A 20,148-nucleotide genomic window follows, 5' to 3' on the forward strand; every position below is an offset into this window, starting at 1 on the left:
ACAAGCAGTTTTAGGACACTTCTGGTATAGCTAGAAAGTCGAGACTCGGAAACTAGACCCTAGGATAGTCACTACCCTTGTGAGCACCGGAGTACTCAAGTTACCTAGCCCACGGGCTGCAGGTGCATAGGTGTGAACTTGCGTCGGGTTTCGTCGTGGACTTCTATGGATGCCTGAAGGAAGGTTGCTGACAGGCAGTCAGTGAAGAGTGTCCGGTGGATCCCAAGGTGGGGATCAAGAAGGAAGGAACCTGCAAGCAGAAGGGACAGAGTCTAGGTCACCAGCCAGGAGCCGGGAAGGAAGCAGGAAGGAACCAGGCGATGTCGTGAAGATGCAGGTGAAGAGGTGAAGCTTGTCGCAGCAGCCACGGGTACCAGGAGGCGTCGAGGACGACCAGGACCAGGAGGTGAGCTGTCCCACGAAGGCTCTTGCAGTCGGCGGCGTCGAAGTCGAGTCAGCACCCAACAAGCCTTGGCAAGCGGAACCCACGCAGGATGGAGGACTTGCTTCTGGTGCAGACCAGGAAGGTCTGGGGTGCTTCTCTTTCACAGAGGAGCGGGGGCCAGTCTGGAGGAGCCGGACCAGCAAGATGAAAACAAAGGTTCGTCGTCACAGAGGTTACTAGCCAACGGGCCAGCAACCGGACAACACGTCAAGCAACACAGGTGCAGAAGGGCCCCACGCAGAACACGTGAAGTGTGGGGAGCTGGCCTTCTTTGCAGATGGTGGTCGGGAGTGGTGCTTCTCAATTCCCCAAGCACAGCCTCGAGGGAGCCTCGGAAGTTGCGCTAGTTAGTTACTAGCCACTTTTCCCAAGTCGCCGGTCCCACGTCCCTCGTCGCCTCCACGGGTCTCAGCTTCGCTGGAGATGTGGATCTGGGTCAGAGGTGTCTGGAAGTCTCGGCGCTGGTCAGTCTCTGCAGTCGTCCCTCATAGGATTCAGTCGCAAAGCAAGCAGCGGTCGCTGGATGGTGCCTGGTTGCCCAGGGTGGTCACTCCTTGGCCACAAGGGAGATTTCTTCAGTCTTCTTCCTGAGGTCGAATATCGAAGGTCCAGAGTTTCTGTTCAAGTTGCAGATTCGGGTTAATCTAATTTAGCAGGGCTCAGCTAGCTACTGATATACTGGGCTAGTGGGCTGGGCTACCTGCAAGGTCCCTCCTATGGGTGGGACCAGGAAGGGGGGTGGCTACACCCCCTTTCCTTTGTCCAGTTTTGCACCAGAGCTGGGACTGGAGTGCCCCAGCGCCGGTTTGAACTGGACTATGCATGGGACACCTTGTGTGCCCCAGGCATGTCTCATTCCTTTCAGCCCTCCCTGCCCCAATACACTAAAGTCTGTCTGGGGAGGTGCTAGCACCTCCCCAAGCAGAAAACCTATTGTCCAGGCCTCCCTGGCTGGGAGGGCTCCCAGCTGCAGGAGGTCAGACTCATGTCTGAGGTTTTGGTGAGAGTTAAACAGCAAAGTAGGATTTTAACATGTCTCTCCCTCTAGAAGGGAGGAATAATATCCTCATCACCAGAAATGGTATGGGGGTATTATTCCAAAGTGTTAGACACCTTACACGACATGTTTTGATAAAGCCAAACCATAGTTACCATAACCGTTTAAGATTATAAGGTACTTTAAGAGTATATGGTAGGCTATAGCATAGAACAGCTATAAGGACATGGTTCCGAAAGCTGCAGACAGGTTCAGCTCATGCTAGAGCACCATCTCACATGTTACCAAGCACTCTGCCTCCAGGATTGTTAAGGCCTGCCATAGGAGTGGCTGATAGGTACACATGTGTCTATTTTAAGGGTAGATATAGGTATACTATATCTAAGCAAGAGGTGATTACACGACCTTGCCCCAGCTGAGTGATCAGCCAGTTTTGTCTGATTGGAAGGCCAGGCCAGGGGTGGCATAATACATGCTGCAGCCCCTGGTAGGCCTAGGGTATGCCCTGTGTACCTAGGGTACACTGTACAGGGTCCAATAAGGTGATCCTTACCAATTGGGAATGTACCTAGGGTACATGGAGTCCATTTTAAAGAGAGAGCAGACAGCCTGAGACCCTGAATGGCAGGATCTCAGGCCAACTAAGTCGAAAAACCAGCTAGACACTAGGCAAAAAAGTTGGGGGTAACCATAGTCAGATATCCACCTTCCTACAGCTTTTACCCCTCCAGACACTGTATTACAGCTTTGGATTTGTAAAATACCATTCAAGCCTACCTAGACTGAATAAAAGCAACCCTGACACATGTTTCGCTTTAACTAGAGGTCATCAGAGACACATAAGGGAGCACCCAGTATAAGTCATGGCAATACCCTTTCATGATCAGAGTGGCGCATAAATTACACAAAAAAGAAGAAGTGAACTCTAGCTTGTTCCAAAGTTTTGGTGGAGAGCAGCTCCCTCATATGGATCACTCAACAACACCAGCGACACTGTGAATCTGAACTAGAACTGGCACCAGATATTGACTGTATACAGTGTCTACACAGGTCTCATCTGGAATATGCTGAACCATTTCGATGTGGTGGATGAACCATTCACATCCACCGCATTACTTTTGTGGTTAGCGATTCATGCACTGCATTGGTGAAGATAATTTCAGAATGCAAGGGAAAATCATCCCTCACATCAAACGTTTGATTTTCTTATATACTGTGACCCACAGGGCATGCCGATGTCACAGTAAACAGTGTGAAAGCAAATGGCACAATTGGGCACAACCTGCTTTTACTTTGATCGATGAGCGGGGACCCTCAAGCCTTTGTGTGAGAGAGGTACCCCTGGAAAGGCAACACCATCGAAAATGTTTAACCCCTTGTGTGGGCATGATGGAATGGTTCTGTCATGCGCCATGGTGCTCGTGTACCAAGGATGGAACCACTCCATCCTATGCATACTGCCACCAACTCCCTCTGCTGTCAACAGCCGAGGGATTTCAGTTTCTTTTTTTCAGCCTTGGGAGCTGGGGAAGAGCTTCCCCAACCTCTCGAGGCATTTTATTTTCAGTGTAATGACGATTGGCTCGCATGGCGTGCTAACCTCATTACACTGAAAGTGAAAGTGAAATGAGCCAAACGGCTCATTTCACTTTCGCTGACTACGTGCTCGCGTGGCTAGCTCAGCTCCCAAGCACCTAGGCAGACAGGAGAAGTACTATTTGAAATGGGAGTATCTCCCCTTTCCAATTGAACCCTTCCCTAGTGGAACCCTGCTTCGGGATCGCTGCAGGAGAGAGATCCCCAAGTAGGGATCCACTCCAATAGGCACAAGGGAGGGGGGAGCGGCCCCTTGGGCAAGGGCTTTTGCTCCCCCCATATTTTTGGGCTAAATCAGTCTTTCTGCTCCACCTGGGGGTAGATGGGGGCAATAACCCTGATGTGCCCTTTGGGGGGTGGGGAGGCAGAAATCCCAGTAGGCCCAAGGGATTATTTGTTTGTTTTATACGTAGGGGTGGGGCCTGCCCAAAATGAGCATGCCAATGCCCCCACACCTCCAAAAAAACACAAGCATTTGCAATGCAATAGGTCTCGCATTACTGAATGTTTGAGCTATTGGTGTTGCATTATTATTAGCAATGCCAATAGCTCAAACTTTAATAATGCGAGACCTATTGCATTGCAAATGCTTGTTTAAAACTTGCATGGGCAATGGTTGCACCCCATTAGTAACAGTTTAAAACCAAGGTATAGAAATAAGCAACAGAAAGATGAACAGTCCAGCTTAGCAAAGGGCTTCCACTGCCCAGCAACATGTGTCCCTGCATTTTCTTTAACTTTTGACTGGTTTGAGCTAGAAGAATTTTTTTGAAACTGCAGATTATGGGCAGATGATGGATTACGCGGCAAATGTGGCAAATCAATAAATATGCAAAAATTGCAGCGTCCGCACAATCACATAATTCCAATGGCCCTGCCAATAGCTAAACCAACCCAGCCATACGAGCTATAATCTAAGATGCCGCTGTGCTGGGCCTCACCAAAGAAGTTAGAAGAGACAGCACCAGCTCAAATTAACCCTATCATTATTCTGTGCCATACTACAACAGTTCAACCAAACCTCCAGCGACTGTACAGCATGATACCCCGGCATTATTCCACTATAGTACAACATAACCCATTTACAAAGAGGCATCATTTCAGGTTCAACCTCTCAAGAAGCCATTTGTTTCTTGTTTGTCTTTTAAGATGTGCACACTCCGACACCAGCCTATAGATGAGGGGGGCAACAAACGACATCCAGTTGAGCAACCAGTTGCTACATGCCGGGGGAAATATGCCGTTCTATAACTGGGCTTTCAATTATCCTGATATATTCTGGGATTTGTAGTATTGGTGCCATAGATGGTTCTGCGGCCCCTCACCTTGCTTTGGAAAAGACAGTATTGATTTCTGCAACCCCGCCCTGAAAACTCTACCGCAGCCTCTGGTGAAACAGCGGTTCTGAAGTAGAGGATCACACAAGCTCGAAAAAGTGAAGCCAGGACAGAGGGGCGACTCGGAGTCACTGAAGGAAAACCGAACTATGTAAAAAAGCAGATGGGTGCTCACGACACGTGGGAGCCCGTCAAGTGACAACACGTTTAGTGTGGGGAAGAGTCTGCTGTAGGTATCCCCTGCCCCCACCCCAGCATGTGCACGAGGAGGCAGACGGGGCGTGAAACAGGAGCTGCATTCATTCATTCATTCGTTTTTGCTGAAAAAGTTTCCAAGTGTCGATTTTGCAAACTTACAAATATTCGTTACAAATCGCCAGTATAACCTAAAAGCATTCTCTCAACTGCTTACAGGTGGTACACTAGTGCTGGATCCAGGATCCAACACTGAGCTAGAAAAAGTAACACAAACCCCATTTACCTGCTAAGTGAATTTTCTCCCATAGGATAACATTGGTGATTTCATTAGAAAAAGTTTCTGTCAACTTTTAAAATACGAAAATATTGCTTAAAAATCACAACAGTAACTAAATCGTATTTACTCACCTGTTTCAAGGAACTGTCCCAGGACGAAAGTAATCCTAAAAGTAATCAATTGCATTTAACTTGAAATTCCCATTGAGCTCAATGTATTATTGTGTTTGAAATTGTGTTGTCTATTGCAACAAACTTTAACTATTGCATTCAAAAGTCAATTGCCTATTGCAAAGTATTTAACTAAAGCATCTCATTCTACCGATTGTTGGTTCTAAAATAAAACAACCATATATTTTTATATACAAACCATTGGCCTAGAGTTCAGTTCTTGAGTGTGTGAGACCATTTGCTGACTGAGTGTGTGCAACAAATACTTTACACGGTCCTCTGATACTGCCTTACTGCTCGACCAACTACCACTTTAGGGAGTAAGGTTATATCTAACTTTAGCCTCTGCCAAACCTCTGGGGACTGTGGACTCTGTACACACTGTACCTATTTGGGAACAGTATATACAGAGCCACTTTCCTACACACACGTGTTCATTTTAGTGTGGAATAATTTTTAAATTGCTTCATTGTAAGACAAAAGCATCAGTGAGAAATGTGCAATATATTACTTTAGCATGGAAATTTATTTTAAAACATTATTGCGGATTACACGTTTACTAAATGCATAAAAAGTGGAAAAATGTGATGCACTCCAGCAAAGTAAGCTAAATGACTGCGCATGTGGCTCTGTGGTTCTGCAGTCTGTACAGATGTGTTCTGCAGACAGGAGCCGGCTGATGATGTGTAACGTCGTGGTTTGAGGGGACGTGGAATGTGTTAGCCCCCTCCACTACTGTTCATGCACAGACAAGGGTAGCAGCCTCCACCCATCCCTGTATGTGGCAGTCTTATCCCTGGAGGGGCGGCCAAACTGCAGCTTTTCCCGGGACGTTTTTAGCCGCATGCAGAGCAAGGAACACCCTCCCTAATCACTGGCATGTGCGAGTAAAAATTCTGCCCCTGCGGCTGCCGTTTATCTGCCTCATTCCCAAACCACCTAGTGCACGCGAGAATAGTTCGTACTTTAGATTCACAAGTAGTAGATTACACTGAATCGGACCTTATGTAGTGTAACGGGTAAATGTAAAACGATCCAGTACCTTCGGTCGAGTTTGCGCTATGTAAAGGTGCAAAGATAAATAAATTGTGACTGCATTGATATAGCGCCTACTAACCGCGATGAACGTTGGAGTGCTTTCATGGCGAGTAGCACACTTTACTGCCCAGCTGCTAGCCCATACATTGAAGGTGGCCATGCACATTGCGCTCTCCCCCAACACTTTGGCTAGTATAGCTCAAGATTGGCGCATAGACATCTGAAAGTATGCCACCCTACTGTATTGTAGTAGTATTTATCGCTATCACTGACTGACGAGGCGCCGAAGCGCTTTGAGGACGGGTAGCATGCTGCTTAAAACAATTGAGTGTAAGTGATGCATATGTTGTAACTAAGATAATGATGGCTCCTTAAACTACTGTGAAAAAGATTATCAGCGGGTAATGGAGGCAATGAATTGTGTATGTCCCCACACAAACCACTTCCGTGAATATTGTTAATACCAAAGGGTTAAAATAGATAAATTAAATGTGCGGATTATGGAATTTCGATTGTAGGAGACACAGAGCACACAACGCATGTGTCAGAAATCAGAAACTGCATGCATCTGCCAATTCAATCAGGCTCCAGTCCGGATGGGCCGTCCTAAAAGGACTTACAAAGGGGGGGGGACAACACCGATGAGGGTAGAGAACCCGGACTTAGGTACACAAAACACCAATGACTTTGGCCCCTTTGTCTATAGTCATTGGGTCATATGCATCCAGAGACACTCCAATATGGCCAACAACTGACACTAAGGAACTTAAACTTGGACAATCCAAGATGGCCGACAGAATGACACTGAGTAACTTTAACTTATACACTCCAAGATGGCCGATACATTTTCCCACACACTTAGACACTCCAAGATGGCCGACACATTTTTCCAACACCCTCCAGTAACGTCATGTGATGCATTGAACTGATGGCTGATACCGATGAGGGTAGAGAACCCAGACTTAGGTACCCAAAACACCCACAACTTTGGCCCCTTTGTTAATGCTCATACGGACATAAGCATCCATGATCCCTCAAAGATGGCCGACACTCTTTCAATACTCTCGGCCCTCTGGGAATGTCATGTGACATATGGAGCCTGCAGCTGATACTGATTGGCTTCCCCGCCCCTGCTGGTTTCCCGGTTGGTATAAAAAAGACCCCACCTCAGAGCCAGTTACCATCCCGGATCCAAAGGTGCGGGGTAGGTCAACCACTCGGCTTCTACTAGAACCAGGTGAGTATTTGGAAATGCTTTCAAAAGAACCCCCCTATCCACATCGACAACAGAGGTAAGCGGCAGGGGTCTAGCTTGTTGAGTTCTAATAATGAGTCACTGTGTACCTACCTCGTGAGAACCTGATGTCTGCCCACCTGACAGCGGCTCTGTGAGTATAGCCGCACTTCCGCAGACTCAGTTGTTTTAACTATCACATTCACTACTACACCCACACAGACTAGGGCCCTCACACCCACGGCACCTAAACGTTGAGGAACAAAAGTTCTCCGATAAAGAGCCCCTTTATGGGTGCCCTTCGGGTATTGCAGCGCCAACCCGACGAGGAGCAGGCCCATATGATGAAGCATGACACCTAGCTTGCTGGGTGTGTGAGGGCACTAGTTCCGAAAGGAGGAATTCCTCTCCTCCTACCACTGACTTGACAGGATTGCCTGCCAAACAACGAACTCTCTGATAATAAATCCTATACCCACGAAGGAACTATGTGCCATTCTTCTCTTGACCATCCTAAAAGTAGACAGGGCGGTAACAAGTTGATACCCATGACAACCGTCAAGCAAATGATCCAGTCCGGATGGGCTTCTAAATTTCCTGTAGGTAATTTTCACACTGCCACCAAGAAACCTGATAGGCCTACGAATACTTTTCAAATGTTTATCAACATAACATGAAGTAACATTGACTTCTGCATTTAAAAACACTTCATGGGCGGATCTTAAAGTGGCCTTTCAGGGAATGATGTAACACTTGTTTCAAACCCAAACCGACGTCATCACACATAGCGCCACTCTAGTATGCTTATTGTTAGTGACTGGCAATCGAGAACTGTATATTTGTCACTGACTGACCCCTTTAAGCAAAGATTTGTTTCAAGGAAAGATACAAGGGTGGAAAAGAGCAGAGAGGAAAATTCGAGTAATTATCCAAAATCTGGCTGCTGATATCTGTTGATTGTTTTTAGTTTTTATCATGCACTGACGAGCCCAGTCAGGGCTTTGGGCGCTGTACATTAACTCAAAGAGATGTTTCTTCAGTGATACTGGTGCTGTGGAAATACGCAATTAGTAAGGCACGCGGGGGGAGCAATAAATGTTTTTAACGGTAGTTGAAAGGGGTGTGGCGTGGAAGAGATCCGTTCTGTGCCCGAGGAGTTGATCGAAAGGTCAACGCCATCTGTTTGAAGTGTAAACGCTTGAGCTCATGAAGCGAAGGGGGGACTTGACAGTCGTGCAAGGCTGGAAGAGAGATGCTGCAGTGGATGGAAATATTGAGGCAACACAAGGCAGGGTCTTAACCAGCTAATGCTGCCTGGCGATATAGAGGGCACCGGGGGTAAAAGGTTAATGACCCTGAGGGTTTACACTAAATCAGCCACTTACTCCGGTCAGCTGGAGTTAAGCCCGTGGCTCCTTTCCTGTACTGTATTTGTAGAAAATATGTTCAGTTCCTATGTTTGTGCCATCTACACCTTTCTCTATAAGTGTGATGAACACACGCGTCCGTCAGAAGAGCGTCATCCTTTATGAAACCAGAGTGGTTTGAAGTCTATTAAATTGAATAGTGTTATAACGCCATGTCCCCTACCTCTTTGATTTAATAAAAAAATACACGCTTCTATTAAAAAAAAGCGCGTGTCCACTATCGTATACTCCGACAAAAACACTAGAGTTCGCTCACTGATTGGAAAGGAGGGTGGAGGATTGGAAAGGAGGGCACAGGGTCCGGGGTGGTGGGTGGACCATGCACTGGGAGTGTGGTTCACACCCAAGGGGCAGGGAGGGGTCTGGGGTGATGGAAGAACCATGCACTGAGGGTGTGGTGGATACCCAGGAGGCCTGGAGGTCACAGGGTCTGGTGGGGTACACCCAGGGGGCAGGTAGGCCACAGGGTCTGGGGTGATGAGTGGACCATGCACTGGGGGTGTGGTGGACACCCAAGAGACATGAGGTCCCAGGGCCTGGTGAGGGACACCCAAGGGGCAGGGAGGTGTGTTAGTAATGAGGGACTATGCACTGGGGGAAGGGTGTTGGGGACTCCCAAGGCGCAGGGCGACCACATGGTCTGGGGGTAATGGGTGCACCATGCACCGGTGAATGGGGCACAGGGATGCCACCCGGTGTAGGATACTGGTTGACCACTTAGCGCCCTGGCTGCCAGCTGTGAGTGGCAGCTATGAGTTGTCTCTCACCATATAGTAGTGCAGACACCAAAGAACGTGTGCCTTCACATTACAACATCGCAAACTGTATGTGGCTCTGTGTGTGGGTGCAAATGCAATATGTCTCGCATTTGAGAGTGATTAAGCTATTGACATTGTAAATAACAATGCAGTTTCTTTAAATGTTTTAAAAACAAAAACAATGTCAGGAGCAATGCCAATAGCTCTAACTTTAACAATGCAGAGACCATTGCATTGTAAATGCTTGTTATTAGGAGACCTGGGCAAATGCTTGGTGGGTGGAAGTTTGTGGCTCCTCACAGGTTCCAGGACTTTCTATCACAGAAATTTGAGGAAAATGTGTTTTTGTTTTACAAAGTTTGAGGTTTGCAAGGGATTCTGGGTAACAGAACCTGGTGAGAGCCACATAAGTCACCCATCCTGGATTTCCCTGAGTGTCTAGTTAAAAAAACTATACAGGTTTGCTAGGTTTCCTTAGGTGCCGGCTGAGCTAAGGTTTAAAACCCACAACTAGGCACATTGCGTAAAAAGGGTCAGTTTTCACTGGAAAAATGTGATGTGTCCACACTGCGTTTTGGGCCGTTTCCTGTCGTAGGCACTAGACCTACCCACATAAGTGAGGTGCCATTTTTATCGGTGTTATTTCCAATTGACTTTCTATGCATTTCTGCCTTCCAAATGTACAACAATGAGTAAAAACGAAGTCATTTTGAAAAATGCCCTCTAATTCACATGCTAGTATGAGTTAATAGATGTGCAAATATTCACTGCTTCTAAACTCCATATTTTGTTTCCATTTCGGAAATACATATGTTTCCTTGATACCTATTTTTCATTCTTTATATTTTACCAAATGAATTGCTGTATACCCTTCACACAATGAAAAACCATTGCAAGGCTTAGCTCAGTCATTGGCTCTGGGTACCTCGGGTTCTTGGTGAACCTACAAGCCCTATATATCCTTGCAACCAGAAAGGTCCAGCTGACGTAACGGTATATTGCTTTCAAAAATCTGCCATACTTAGAAGAAGTTACAGGTGAAAACGTAGTCATAAATGCCTATTTTTTTTTTAACTCAATTTCAATATTTTTTATTCCAACTCTTAGTTTCTATAGGAAAACCTTGAAGGATCTACAGAAATGACCCCTCGCTGAATTCAGAATTTTGTCTACTGTTCAGAAATGTATTGCTTTCCACGAACCATTTTGGGTTTCACACCATGGTTTCACACCTATTCCTACCACTAACTGGAAGGAGGTTGAAAGAAACAAAATTGGAAAAATAGACTAATTACCAGTAAAATAACAAAACTGTGTAGAAAATGTTGGTATTCTGGCAAAAGTTTGCCTGTTCCTGAAAGCTGGGAAGATGGTGATTTTAGAACCGCAAACCCTTCACAGATACCATTTGCAGGGAAAAAAAGAGGCACTTTCTTCTGCAGCACTTTATTCCCATTTGTCCCCCATAAAAACATAGGTTTGCTGTATTTTGGGTAATTTCTCGGTCTCCTCCAGAGGAATCCACAAATCCTTGGGTACCTTTAGAATCCTCACGATGTTGTACAAAAAGGTCGCAAATTTTGTGTGGATACCTTATATGGACAAAAAGGTACCCTCATAGCCAAATAAAGACTTAGCACGGGGAGAGGTGGGCCCTTGTAGCGAAGAGGTTAAAAAAGGTGGGGGAAAGGAGTGGAATCAAGCCATGTCTTTTCCACAGAACAGTCCCTACAGTCTCTCTGCCTTATGTATATAAATATATATATCACATTACAGTGCTCTATAGAAACAGGCGCAGACACTGCAGGCTGCAAAGAATAACTTTTGTTTATTGCAGAAAGACCGCTAACAAGTTTGGACGTTCTAGTCGGACTTGATCACAACAAGAGAACACCATTTTATTTCTGAATATATACGCTCACGTGAACTTTTTTTAATGCATTTCATCGTGCAAAGTGCAATTGTGCATCAAAAATGCTAATAACAAAATTAATTTTCTGTGTCTTTAAATACACTTCTAAAATGTCATCTTTCAAATAATGTTCATTCTAGTTTTAATATCAGCACAATTAAACACTGGAACACTAACTTGCGCTTCACAGGCACCAATTCTTACTGTCATGTACAAAGATTTTTTTCATAACCATAAAAAGTAAAAAGTAAATCACATCTTATGAAAATGCTTTACATCATGTTAGCAATTTAAACAAAATCAATTGTGACAGTGATTAAAATGTAGAATGTGTAAACTCCTGTGAAAATTACATTAATTGGTGATCCCTTAGCCAATCACAGTGTTAGAACGCTATCTCATATCACATTGATTAAATTCAATACATAAAATATGATACGCTAAGTAGCTAGCAGCACACACTTTCGTTGAATAACCCTTCATAGTTGGATGACACACATAGGTAGCTATATTAGCCTTTGTCACTTCTAAGTAGGGTTATATTCCTGGCGCATACACATACATTGCAGTTTCATGCGCTGTTTCTTGATCATATTATTTCGCGTTTTACAGTGGTCTAACCCTAGTGGAGTGCCTTTGTGTCATCAAGTTCTAACCACCAAAATTAACTTATATAAAGACATTCTTTTAGAACCCAGGTAAACAAGGGTAATACGCATCTACCTTTACAAAAGAGTGTTTCTGTCTTGAGAAACATCACAAGAAAGTATGCAGATCCTCCTCCATGTTTAACCCTTTTGGGTTTTTACTTTCAAACTTGAGTATATATATCTCGATTCTAGTTGGTGTAGTGTTTTTCCCCCGTTACCTCCCATCAAATTCTTGAGGACATGATCAACCACGATGAAGCGTAGCTTCTCTACCTCCTCTCTGTGTACCAAATCAAAGTGGCCTAGCACTGGGTATGCCTTATCAAGGTTCTTAATAGTGTGTATATGTTGTAAAATACGCTTATGTACTGGATGCACTGTGCTTCCTACATACACGAAACAGCATTGGCAGATAAGTATGCATACTGCTTGCCTCCAATCTACCGCCCTAGAGGGCAGTAAGCTCACTGAATGCCATGAATATATTTTTTATTTTAGATGGTGTGGGGGCTGCCCCCATTCTGACATCAGTCTGCATTCCCAAGCATTAAGTCCCAACAGTCTTTCTGCCATCCCCACGGGCCTAGAGCATCCACATCCCCAAGGCAAGTGAAAGGAAATCTGTATTATTTTGGACGTAGTTTTGACATATCGGTCAGCAGAGAGGGGGTAGGTTCCAATTTCTCTTGCTATGGTGAAGTTGTGCACTTTACAAGCTCTGGGTCAGCTGGCAACCAGGGTACCCTATGAACCCTGGGTATTTCTGGAACCTAGAGACAAATGCAGGGCGGTGTTACTTGCATGGATCCTGCTATATTTTCTTAGCTAGAATGTCCTCCCATACTCAAACATTTCTAAATTAACACATTTTCCTCACATTTCTGTGAGGGAAAGTTCCATAATCTGAAAAGATTCACAAACTTCCTAGCACCCAGAGTTCCCACACTTCTCCTGATAAAAACCTGCATCTCACTTGAATGGGTGGGCCTAGCACCTGTGAAATGAAGGAATGAAAACTGTGATCATACATAGTCACTATGGTTTTTGCATGGTCCGTGGCTTGACCTGTACCTGTCACTGGCACTAGGCCCAGCCACTCAAGTGGGGTACTGCTTTTATCGGGAGAAGTGTAGGCACCCAGCGTGGTAGTAATTTTGTTGATCTTCACAGACTAAGGAGCTTTTCCTTAGAAATATAAGGAAAAGCTTGATTATATCCAAAGTTTGTGGTTTAGAGGGCATTGTGGGTAGGAAAACCTGGTGGAATCCACAATACTTACACCACCACTACCGCATGTCCGTGACTACTTTTCTGAAATGTCTGGGTTAGTATGTTTCCATGGGTGGTGGCCAGGCCTAGGCCTAAATACAGTACTACTTGTATTGCCAAAATGTGTTGATTCTGATAGCGGAACTGTAATGCCTCCATGTTGCATTTTGAGGCTATTCCTATCACAGCTGCTAAACCCAGTCACACATTTGGGAGACCATTTTTCGCAGGAGAAGAGCTGAAAAGCTTGGTGGTAGGAATTGTGTGGACCAATGCAAATTCCAGAACTACCCCTCTCAGAAATATGAGGAAACTATGTGCCAAGATTTGAGGTTTGCAGGGCATTCCGTGTCTATGTCTGTAATCCCAAACTGAAAAAAGCTAGGCAAGTTAGCCAATATCTGAGGGCTGGAGTCTAAGCTGCCCCAGATTCCTAGTAACTCGCTCACGGGTTTGTTGGCCATTTGTGGTGACTTGTTTCCTGTCACCCACCTTACCCCCGCTAAGGAACTGCAAGCTCACAGCTCCTCAATGACAGATGAATTTCCAGAATTATATTCATATTGGTTTGTACCTGTGTTATACAAACCAAACATGTCACACAGTATAAAAAGTGATGTTTTTTATTTACTTGCTGGTGTTGGCTCACAGGCTGGACCCGCCAGCACTTCTCCGAAGAGGCCGAGTCCGAACAGAAGAACTGTAAGAAACTCCATCCTGTAGAGAAGAGAATATTCAATTATTGCGAGGTTCAGCTCTTACCCATCCTCCTACCCATAACCCGCGTGTCCAACGAGCACCATATGCTGGAAGGTCCTCATATTTATTACACAATAATGAACTGGCCCTCACTCAGCATCCAGTGTCTCATTTTGCAGCCACATGTCCTAGTATTTCACTTTGTCTCTTGAAGGTCAGTGGGTCTCAATGCCTTGTAATGAGGCATGGAAACATGTCGTGGGCGTAGACTCAAGTAACCACATCTGGATGTTCTGATGCTGAGGGCCACCTTCTCACCCCAAGACTCAGAGTTAAGCTCATGAAATGGCTTCTTAATGTATCTTTCTTTGCTGAACAGTGCTCAGTTTGCCAGACATTGTCGTGTTGTGGGGGTGCACGAGAGCAGCTCTCAAATGTTATTGGGCTGCTGAGGGATTTATGAACTAGAGAACCTAAAAATCTCTTTGACTTTAGGATGGGCCAAAAAGCAACCTCATGAAGTAAACACTTCCATTGACCCATCTCTCACGTGGAAACCTTTAACCACTGAATGCCAACCTTCAAAGCAGTACCGATGCATTGATATATCTTACGCAAGATTCCCAAACTCATCAGGGGAATACTTGCTGGTGGGCTGCTCTTACTTGAGCGAAATGTGAAAGTTTGTGCAGCTCACAGACATGCATTAGGGAACATGGATAGTCTCCATTTTCTATATGCAGTAGGGTTTGTGTTGGTGAGGAATCCACCTGGCAGGCTGAGTAGGAGAGGGACTAAAGATGCTTACGATAGAGGTCACTCTGCCTCAACCCCCTGTATAGGGGAAGCCACAGAGGCAAACCAAAGATTTCTTAAAGGTAGCTTTAAATTATGGCTTTTAGCAATGTTATCCCGGGTTAAGGGATTCCCCATTGGAAGTCTGCTTCAGGGTGGGCACTGGGAGCAGCAGCTCAAACAACCATTCAGCATTAGGAAGGGTCTGAGGTGGGCCGCACTCTATTGACCAAGTATAGTGCAGAATTCCTCACCAGTGATTCGCCTGCAGAGTTCACTTATATCCTAACTACGTGGATTTCCAGAACAGGCGAGAAGGTCAAGAAGCTTTGACCTTTAAATCAGTCCCTTGTTCAACCCTTGTCACATTTCTCTTTTGGAGGATATGTCTTCAGTTGATTTTAAACTGATAGGCTTTGAGAATGACTTGAAGGGGAGAAAAGTAAGGAAATTGTAGCTTATTACCAACTTGTCTAAAAGTTAGAAGAGGCTGGGGTAGCATACTATTGGCATCTGGTGCACAGCCAACAAAGTTTGATTATGTAATTATATTATTAATTACATTTATAGAAGTAAATCCAATGCAACATCTAGATCTAGGCTGCTGGGCCAGATAACCTCCCCACAGTAACAATTAGTCAAATACAGATTGGTGGGCTTCATCTCATTCCAGTTTCTCTGTTGGAATGCAGACATTTTTACAGAATTTTGGAAGGGGGCTGTGATTAAACCAATACATACAATTATAGTCCCCCCCTTCCAGTCAGTCTGCCTAGCCTACAAGCCCCTTCAAAGGTGTAGGACAACAATTTCTAAAAACACATCTGAAACGGTATGAGCCACAAAGCAGCCTGAGGTCTGGTCAGGCAAAATTGATACAGGTCCCTAAATTTAAGCAAGTCAGGTGGGGGGGGAGAAGCTTCTTGGTGCAGAAGACCGGGACCTGGAACCTGCTCCCTATCACAATAAAAAACAGCACCTCGCTCCTATCATTCAGGAAAGCTGTAAAAACCTGGCTTTCTACCTCCTAGTTAGAGCTCTTTATCATCGGCAGTCTTTCCCACATTAACTAGGGAAATGGGCATTTGCGCGCTCTACAAATTTTCAAATCAAATCTTCCTAAAAACTATAGTTTAACAGCCTCATTAGATCATTTTAATTTTGTTAAAAGAGTAGATAGAACAGAACAATCTAATTACAACTGAGCAGGGCTTTCAGAGAGGGTCATTCCACTCTTTTGCTCTTTCATAGATTTCGAGCAGAGTTTGACCTCAGTGACTGAGAGACCCCATGACAGGAATCTGAAGGATGGGACATCCCTAGAGGTCTCCTCTCAGTTCTCATAGCTCTTCATTCTACATATTGGGCTCAGTTTGAAATGGATTTTTATAACAGTTTGACTAAAACAAAATCATACAATTGTCCACTCTTCAAGATAATTTTTTTTTAAAGAAATATAACAATACATTTGAACAGCCAAAAATGTGAGTGTCTGGCTTTAAAAGAAAGACCTGTTCTTGGTTTTTAGATGCCACTAAATTGCAGGAGGTGGAATCTTATAACTACTTGGGTGTGACCTTCCACAGACCTTTGGAAGGTCTCATCATCTCGAGCCGGCAGGGGTGCAGCTTGCGCATGCATTGGATGACTGCAGAGATTTACATGGAATATGAAGGTCTCTCTTTAGATCCTTTAACCCTGGGGTTTAAAAGTAAATTTCCCCCCAAGTTTTGTATGACTCAGGAATTTTAACACTGGAGTCAAAGATGTCTTGGTAGGGGATAGAGAGTAATGGTTGGAAGCCACGACTCCCTGTCCTCTCAGTGGTATCGCACATGTATTAACATTGTAATCGAATATAACATCATGGGGGGTTTAGCTTCAATACTCACTGTGAGGTTCTTGTCCTCTCTCTCCCGGCCAGATCTAAATAAAATATCTGTACTGTGCTGGTTGGAACTAAATCATAGTGAACATAGTTAAGTACCTTCACCATCCACCATGCAAGGCGATTAAGTACACGGTTTACACAGGTTATTGAGAGCTTACAGATTCCCATAACTATTCCAAAATCAGAAATTAAAAGTCTTGCTTTTCAAGCTTCAAAGTGTGGAGACAGAACTAGCTTGCAGTGCAAGCAATCTGTTTCCATAACTTTACACTCACTGGGTGCCAATGCAATCTCCTCACACATCCCTTGTCTACCCAATCATTGAGGGCTCAATTACGATGTCCAGCGAAAAGCCATCCAACAGCTAGTCGGAGGCTTTCCGTCCGACATCAATGGTTTCCCTACACCTGCTGTATTACCAAACCGGCGATCGAAGGGAAACCCACAGGGGGATTCCACTGCACTTCCGACGGTCTCAAGGAGCTCGTCAGAGCGTTGGAAGGACTGATAATCCCCAAATGGCGGCGGTACTTCGGGATTATGATGTCCGTTTCCCACACCCTTTCCATGTCTGCCTCTCCAACATGGAAAGGCTGTGGGAAAGTGACATTGGGGGCCCCTAGCAATGCCCCTGTCCCGCCGCACCCTCTGCTATCCTAAAGATCCCTGCACTGTGTGGCAGACACCGCATTGTGCCTGCCTCATAGTTGAAGTCGCTGCTATGTGGCAATTAAGTTGCTGTGCACGATTTGAATTTCGCTCGAATTTACGACGGGCATTTATTGGAAGATTGTCTCTTCATTGGCCGAAAAAAAGTCCCTAACTTAATCTGTTATGGAGGCCACTGGCTGAACTGAATTTACAGCAGTATTGACCCTAATTTGATATATAAATTGTTCATTTGGGATGCTCAGTTAAATTTTATGTCCTGAAGATGACCATGTACTAATGCCAAAGGTCGAAACGCCGTCGACGCAATTGTGGCCGCAACTATTGGAGGACACATTTTTCTGTTTGTTGTAGTTTATGCAATGTTCTGAAACTCCCGCTTCTATGTAATTTTCTCCTTGTCTGCCACTTGTCTGGTTATGTATGTTTTGTATATGTTATGTGTACCAGCTTATAACACTGAGCTTTGTTGATATGTTTTATTGAATACATTTTGTATGTTTTTTCGACTAGGGCCCTCTTTCCTTTTTCTCTTTGTATCTCAATGTGTGCATTGTTGTACATATAATTTGTGTTGCATTAACTGCTTTTTGTATATTTATTGTGATAATTTTATGAACACGCTGAACCTCTGTTTGGAATAAGTATGTGCCTCACAGTGCAGCGGTGTTTTAAAAGTGTATATTTTCTATGGAGGGTGGTGGTGCAACCCTCAACACAAGCCTCAATAGAAATATACACTTTGCGACCGCGGTGAAGGCGGATGTTTCCTAATTGTGGAAGTGGAACCGCCGAATCCTTGTCCGTTTCAACGACGATCTGACCGACATCGTAATTAGGCCCATAATGTCCAGTGAAATTCCAAAATTTTGCATAGGACTCAATACTACATTTTCTACTTCTTTCACTGCTTACAAATTCAAACAAAAATACTGGTGTTCCTTGAGTGTAAAATGTACCCGCCGAGATATTATTTATTAGATTATATGTTATTCCATTCTTCATTGCTTTAATGCCTTTTTTTTAATTTAAGTATGTCACAATGTCCCATAAATCTGTTAGGTCGCTGCTGTTTGATATGTGGTATTTGGATCAAAAGAGTGCAACTTGATGCCTTGGTTTACATTTTTCAACTTTTCTTTTTGGTTTTGTCTCATTTGTTTTTTTATATGATATATTTTTACTGTATGCTATTTATAATTCTTGTTGTTTGATGGCTAAATACACACAAATCTGAGTGTCTGTCTGACCTGTTGTGTACATCTCATGGAAATGACAAAGGATTGGTGTAAAGCATCGTAGCAAACATTCTTTGTACCTGTTCATGAACACTCTTCTTCTGAATCTCAAAGTGCATATGGATGAATGGTGCAGTGATCTCCATTCATGTGAAGACAAACTTTTCATCCTTGAGAGAGGAGCATCAGTTCACGCGGAGTGTATCCGCGCATGCGCGCTGCGTGCGCCTTGTGTGAATTCAGGGCCAGGTGTACGAAGACATTTTCCCATAGACACAGAATGAGTAAAACTGTTTGGTACATCTGGCACTCAGCTCTATGCTTTTTTGTCCCCCATTCCCTTTGAACTGTTGCGGTATATCGTGGTTTGCGTGGGTGCTCTTGGAACTAAACGGACAATGATTAACACTTCGGTCCAAGAGATTTTTTATGCCACCTTCAATGGAAAAGAAAATGAAAACGGTGGTAATGTCAAGTACCAGTTCCCAAATTACGTCTCGAGGCAGTACACCACAGCCCTCTGTACAATGTTAACCAGACTCAATTGCTGAGTTCACAGCAACAAGTCACTGAAAGCGTGACACGCGAGAAAGGGCATGGTGCAACAATTTGTTGGGTCAACTCCAAACCTTCCATTCATCTTTCATCGACTACCTATGCAATATGTCCCACCATATGCTGGCGGTCCCACCAGACTATAAAAGAAGAGAAAATACTACAAACCCCTTTCTCTTCGCAGAAATATATATTTTACTAAGCACTCAGAAATAAACAGTGGGTGCAGTTTAAAGTGCTATGTTTTACTTTTAGCAAATTAAGAATTTAATTGAACTTTTTTTGTTTTACTGTTAACTCTGTGTAGTGGCATGAATGAGGGAGGCGAGACAGGTTACTCGGTAGAACTGAGTCTTTTATTCACTCCAGTACAAATTACAGCCCACGAGGAGCAGCGGGTGGAACAACCGCCGGCTAGCGTCCTCGCGCTCATTCTACCCCTCCTCCCGCCGCCCCCTGACGTCACAACCATCCTCGACGTCGGATTGGCCAGTGACGTCAGGAGGCAACACACAAGGAAAGAGGACTGTTCTCTACATCGCAAGGCTAGAACGTTACCTCACGTACAACATCTCCCTTCCTTAACAAATTGAGAAATATACATAACTTTATTTCATAACAAAATCTTCGAACCTCTTGGGAACTCTAACATGCCTTGCCGGTCTGCGGGGAGTGACATACAGGTTGGACCCCCCGCCGCTAGTGCCCGTACCATCTTGGCTTGCACTCACTACAATATGACTGTCACTCCTCACAGATTTAGGACTGTTATCACTACGGCCTTCGTTATTCCCGAGGCCGTGCCGCGTATTCTCATACCGGTCTGCACTCCCGTGTCCAGTCCGCCCTCGTACAGGAGGCGTACCACCACTCATACCATCATCCGTGGCACCATCATTGTCTTCTTGAACCTGCCACTCGTACACACTATCATCGCTCTCGGCCTCGCGCACCTGGTTGCCTCTCATGATGATTTCCTCTTGGCCTGCCTTG

At 44.7% G+C, this 20,148-nt stretch overlaps 1 protein-coding gene across 1 annotated transcript in view; it reads right to left on the reverse strand.

Annotated features, from left to right (window-relative positions):
• LOC146830427 (fucolectin-1-like) overlaps nucleotides 1–20,148 on the reverse strand; it is a 117,639-nt gene that overhangs the window by 57,913 nt on the left and 39,578 nt on the right. Inside the window, exons 2-3 of the mRNA XM_085604659.1 lie at nucleotides 18,681–18,740; nucleotides 13,940–14,025 (exon numbers count right to left, since the gene is read on the reverse strand). Of these exons, the coding sequence (XP_085460785.1) occupies nucleotides 13,940–14,025; nucleotides 18,681–18,688 (94 nt within the window). The 5' untranslated portion in view covers nucleotides 18,689–18,740. The remainder of the gene's footprint in view (nucleotides 1–13,939; nucleotides 14,026–18,680; nucleotides 18,741–20,148) is intronic.

This window comes from Triturus cristatus, chromosome 5_1 (genome assembly GCF_964204655.1).
Source record: "Triturus cristatus chromosome 5_1, aTriCri1.1, whole genome shotgun sequence".
Taxonomy (NCBI): domain Eukaryota; kingdom Metazoa; phylum Chordata; class Amphibia; order Caudata; family Salamandridae; genus Triturus; species Triturus cristatus.